This window comes from Sapajus apella, unplaced genomic scaffold (genome assembly GCF_009761245.1).
Source record: "Sapajus apella isolate SASKATOON/1434 unplaced genomic scaffold, GSC_monkey_1.0 scaffold123, whole genome shotgun sequence".
Classification (NCBI taxonomy): domain Eukaryota; kingdom Metazoa; phylum Chordata; class Mammalia; order Primates; family Cebidae; genus Sapajus; species Sapajus apella.
In genome coordinates this window covers 1,006,418-1,012,417 of record NW_022437063.1, presented here as the reverse complement: position 1 = coordinate 1,012,417, position 6,000 = coordinate 1,006,418, and the positions used below count along the sequence as shown (strand labels likewise).

The window sequence follows — 6,000 nt, the reverse complement described above, 5'->3', positions numbered from 1 at the left end:
CACACACACACACACACACACACACACACACACACACACACACACACTCTGCTCATGTTACATAAGGATCATCAATCTATGTATTTGCATTTCCAATCATAATTCTATTTGGCCAAAGCTTGCTCTTTATTAAATGATGTTAAACACACATACATAATACTTTTTTCTTCCTTTTTTCTTTTTTTTTTAAATTCCCTTATATACACTCTGATGCTCAGAAACCCGATGGACTGATAACAAGGGAAGAATTTCGACATATTCTAAATTGTGTGGCTGTAAAACTAAGTAATTTGGAATTCAAAGAGTTAATGCAGACACTTGACCCTGGGGATACTGGAGTGGTCAACACCAGCATGTTGATTGATCTGGTTGAAGAGAACTCTAGGGTGAGTTTTATAATAACTTCCTGTTTGGTTTTCTCTTTATGGCAGGAAATTTCAGTATTCCTAATAAGAGAAGCAGGTGAAATATGGTTTAAATAAATTAATGACTTCGTGGTTTTCAACTCAATCATTTTAAGTAAGGGTCAAGTGAGTGTTTAAGAGTGTTTTGATTTTAACTTTTAGTTTCTGAATCGTAAAAAGGATGGTAATTGACACTTCAGAAAACCCATGCCTGAACGAGAGCCCGTTATATGTAGGATGTAACTCGTGGCACTTCGACAGCCCTCCTCTTGCAGCCATGTCTTTAAAAGGAGCATTCGTCCTGAGGTGGGCAGATCACGAGTCAGGAGTTCAAGGCCAGCCTGGCCAACGTGGTGAAACCCAGTCTCTACTAAGAATACAAAAATTATCCGGGCATGGTGGCGGGCACCTGTAATCGCAACTACTTGGGAGCCTGAGGCAGGAGAATCACTTGAATCTGGGAGGCAGAGATTGCAGTGAGCCAAGATCCTGCCACTGCACTCCAGCCTGGGCAACAGAGCAAGACTCCGTGTCAAAAAAAAAAAAAAAATGGAGGGGTATTTGTGAGTGACTATTCTGGTTCTCATTCATATTTTTAGAGTTTCATACCCTATGTTGGTTCAACTTCTAAAAAATAACTGTGTATTGCCATTAGTGACTAGCATTTGCCTTTAGTATTTGTTTCTTTGGACTGAAAAGTTAACAGTTTTGTTATTAGAAATGCTCCTATAATAGCTATTAGCATTTAAACATTTTAAAGAACTTTATGAGATTAATTTCAGATAATGCATACAATAGGCTTTAACAGACTCTTGTTGAAATGTTTTTTAAAAACTTCTTTTAACAAGTACGAATTAGCTTTTAATTTTAGATTTATGAAGTTGGCATTCCTATGAATCAAAATCAAACCAGTAATATCACGAGATGCACTATTTCCCTAAAGGTGATGTTTCTATTGAATGGATCTGAATGGGGTTCCTTGCTTTGGGGAAAGCTTTAAGAAGATTTAGCTGAAGCCAGCTGCAATCTATTCTGATGGTTTCTGTGCAAAATGCAATTAATTAATCATCAATGAATCCTTTCCATCTGTTGTGGTTTTGCAGCATGGTCTTGGGAAGAGTTTGTGGCATACTTCTTGGTTTAAAATGGGACAGTGTATTGAGGTGAAAGTGTCATTTTTAAATTACCTCCTCTTGGTACATGTAGAAATTTTCTACCAACATTTCGGAGGTAATTTTAATAGACCATAATACATAACTTATTCAAATATTTTGTGATTTTACAAGTAACAGAAATTCATTGTAGATTAGAAAATATCCCAAACTACAAAGGTGAAAATAATGATAAAAATCCCAAATCCCAACACTCAGAGATATTTACAGTTAACATTTTGACAAATTTTCTTCCACTTTTTGTGTGTGGCTGTGCACATTTTTTTGTTAACATGATTGAACTCATTATTTGCATGATTTTGTATCCCATTTTTCCAACTTCACATTATATGATGAGCATTTCCACCCCATCTCACATCGTTAAAAACTCATCATAAACAAGATTTTCACTGGTGTCTGAGAGTGTTCTGTGCATGTACTTGTCACTGCGGCGGTTAGGCTGTTTCTCTATTTACTTTCATTATGCTGGGTATCTTTGTGCTCAGATCTTCATTCACATCGAAATATTTCCTTAGAATAGATTTTAGAAGTGGAACTGTTGGCCCAAAAGGTGTGGGCATTTTTATGATTCTGGATATATATATATATCCAGACATATTGTATATCCAGTTATATTATAATATATAATTACATCATATATTCCATATTATTATGTTTTTACAATTATATTAACTATATTACATCTTGGTATCTGCTTTTTGTATCACTTTATGATTACTTCTTTAGTATGTATTTCTAGAAATTGAATTATATAAAATATATTTTATATAATAATAATTGAATTATGTATATTGTTATATACATATATATGTATATATATACACATAGATATGTAATGGAATAGAATTATACTATATCTGGATATATTATATATGTAGACATTTGTACACTGCTTTATCACTTAATAAATCCTATATATATTATGCTGTATGTTATATAATACACATTATATATTACAAATTAGCTATATTATATATTTACTATATTACTATATTATATATTATAATATAGTTGATATATATATATATATAATTCCTTAATGCATAAAAGGCCTTGTGATCTATTTTGCTAGACAATGGGTAGGAACAGGCCGACAGTTAAAGTGTTGGCTGTAGCCCTTACCTGTCCCACATAGGTGGTAGATGGGGGTGTGAACCGGTGCACTTAGGCCGTGTGTGTGACGTATGGAAGCCTGAGCATATGCCTTGATTCAGTTTACTGCCAGTGCTTCAGAGCTAGATCAAGCCTTGTGGCCAGGGAATAGAGGCAGCCGGCCAGGCTAGGAGCTTGTGCACCTGCATGCAACTCCCTGCCTCCACCCCTTAGTAGCTGTGACTTGAGGCAAATAATCGGGGTGTCTAAGACTCATTTCTTTACCTGTAAAACCAGGTTGATTAGGGTACCACCTTGTAAGGTTGTTGTGCGAATTTAACAGGATAATCCACATAAAATGTTAAGAATCCTTTTCTTTAAAAACAAAATGTAGACACGTAAGCAATCCCTTCTCCATATGGCAAGTGGTGTGACCTTTGCTTAGTATAAGTCGGATCATGTCTGTCTTCACTCCTTCACCTTTCCAATGGCTTTCTGGGAAGACCTACCCGTCCAGTTCCTCAGGCCTCCCGGCTGCCCCTACCAGGCCTTAGCATGTGCTGCATCTGCTGCCCGGGATTCCTTCCAGCTCCTCGTAACCTATCTTACCACCTCCAGAGCCCAGTGCCCCAGAGCCTGCGCAGGGACCCTCCCAGCCTCAGAGCCAACGTTTGTGGCCTGATGTTGTCCTGACGCCACAAAAGCAGAGGGCTTGCTGTTATCACTGCCCATTGTACTATAGGGGACGGCCAGTGTCAGCCACACTCACACAATTTATTGAACGAGTGAATTAACATGAATGAAGGAATTGGAAAAATTAGAAAACACTGATGTGCAATAGACAAAAAAATCACCACTAATTCTAACACCAAAGTTACCATTATACTTTGCTGTAGGTTCCTCCAAATCCATATACATGCACACCCATACTTCTGTTTTTTAAAAACAGCTTTATTGAGGTTTAATTGATAATCAAAAACTGTACCTATTTAACGTATGCAGTTTGATGAGTTTGTTTATATACTTCTGTAGATTGTAGCTATTCTATTTAAAAACAAGCCCATATAATGACTTGTTAGCCTATATTGTCACTTATTGACATACTGTTAACACTTACTGTCAATAAAAGTTCTGCTATTTAATTTAATTTTATTTATTTTAGAGACAGAGTCTCGCTCTGTCGCCCAGGCTGGAGTGCAGTGATGCGATCTCGGCTCACTGCAACCTCTACTTCCTAGGTTCAAACAATTCTCCTGCCTCAGCCTCCCGAATACGGGGATTACAGGCACCCACCACCGTGCCCGGCTGATTTTTGTATTTTTGGTAGCGACAGCGTTTCACCATGTTGGCCAGGCTGGTCCCAAACTCCTGATCTCAGGTGATCTGCCCCTCTCAGCCTCCCCAAGTGCTGGGATTACAAGCTTGAGCCACTGTGCACAGCCTGCTCTCTAATTTTAAAAGATACTAAGTAACTATTATAATTTGGATGTTCATTTATTTTTTATTTTTAAAATTTTGCTGCAATAAGCACCTTGGCACTGCCTTTTTTGTATCACTCTATGATTATTTCTTTAGTATAAAATTCGAGAAATGGAATTAAAGAATATGTTTTATTCTATCAATATTTTAATAAGTTTTAAAGAGGATGATATATATAAAGTACAGAATGCCAAGGGCACAGGAGGGGATGCAGTGAAAGGAAGTTTTTTCCTTAGCCAGCCCCGAGCTACGGTTCCCCTCCCCAGCAGCAGCCTTCATTGCTGTAGAGTCTGTAAATTATCAAATTGTCAAATAGTATCCAAATGTACCTTGAGACAAAAATATCTTCCAGAAAGTCAGATCAATTTACACTCCCACCATTTCAGAAACCCCCACCCACACGCAAAAGACAGTTGGCTTACTTCTGCATTTTTTGCCATTCTGATAGGCAAAAATGCCATCTCGTTATTCTTCTACTTTGCATTTATTTAATTTCTAGGTAATAGGTTTTTTCATGTTTATTGTACTTTAAGTGAAAGTTAAATTTTTTTTAACTTTCATTTTAAGTTCAGGGATACAAGTGCAAGTTTGTTAACGCAGGTAAACTTGTGTCATGGGGGTTTATTGTACAGATTACTTCATCACCCAGGTATTAAGCCTAGTATCCATTAATTATTATATTTTTCCTCATCCTCTCCCTCCTCCCAACCTTCACCCTCACTCTCCTGAGGGTGAAAATTCTCAAAAATCCTCAAGCATGCATTGTTCCCCTCTATGTGTCCATGTGTTCTCATCATTTAACTCCCACTTATAAGTGACAACGCTTGGTATTCCATTTTCTGTTCCTGTGCTAGCTTGCTAAGGATAATGGCCTCCAGCTCCGTCTATGTCTCTGCAAAGGACATGATCTCATTCTTTTTTATGACTGCATAGTATTTCAAGTTAAGTGTTACAATCCTTATTTTCAGATGGGCATTAGAGGGCAGACTCAGTTGTTGAAGGTCTCAAAGCTAATGGCTGATTAAGGATAGAGCCAGGATTCAAGTCCAGGTCCACCTGCCTCCAAAGCTCCTAATGACTTTCATGAATGATATTTATTCATATACCTTCTCTTTCCCAATTAGATGAGAAAAAAATCTCCCTGTATAGACACGAAGACACCTCTCCTCCTGGCCTGGGATTCAGTAAGTAACACTCACCTTCTTTTTGCAGGCGACTTCCTGTGTGGTTTGGGGTTACTGTTTGAAGAGGTTATAGATGTACAGCTTAGGAAATATGTTTGCTTTTTATGTTAGGTGGAAGAAGTTGTCCATGATACAATTACTAAGAACCTACGAGCTTTTTATAATATGCTGTGCTCATATGACCTTGGAGACACGGGGCTTATTGGCCGAAATAATTTCAAGAAAATCATGCATGTGTTCTGCCCATTTTTAACAAACGCACATTTCATAAAGTAAGTTTTTCGTAACAAAATTCATTCATGTCATGTTTTTCGCAAGGCCTGTTCCATAATTCCAAGCCTTTTTCTATGTGTTTTTGAAATGTTAATAGGTAATATTGGTAATAACTGCTACTCACTGAATCCTTGCTAAGCACTGGACGTTGCTTAAGAGTCTGACGTACATTATAGACCTTATCACAGCCGTGTAAAGGTAGCTAGTGTTAGTCCTTTCTACAGACCAAGAAACAGAGGTCTGGAGAAGTTCAATACTCAGTCCAAGTCACACAGCTGGTGAGTTGAGAGACCTGCGTTCCCCACTGGGTCTCTATGATTCCTGAGCTCTCTTTTTTCTTCTTTTCTTGCAAGCAAATATCTTTCCTCTATTTTTTTTTTAGTAATATCTTGTAAA

The 6,000-nt window shown here is 37.5% G+C and overlaps 1 protein-coding gene across 1 annotated transcript in view; it reads left to right on the top strand.

The window, feature by feature from the left end:
• Positions 1 to 6,000, top strand: part of EFCAB6 (EF-hand calcium binding domain 6) — a 274,701-nt gene that overhangs the window by 136,062 nt on the left and 132,639 nt on the right. Inside the window, exons 13-15 of the mRNA XM_032261403.1 lie at positions 219 to 386; positions 5,272 to 5,331; positions 5,443 to 5,603. Coding sequence (XP_032117294.1) covers positions 219 to 386; positions 5,272 to 5,331; positions 5,443 to 5,603 — 389 coding nt within the window. The remainder of the gene's footprint in view (positions 1 to 218; positions 387 to 5,271; positions 5,332 to 5,442; positions 5,604 to 6,000) is intronic.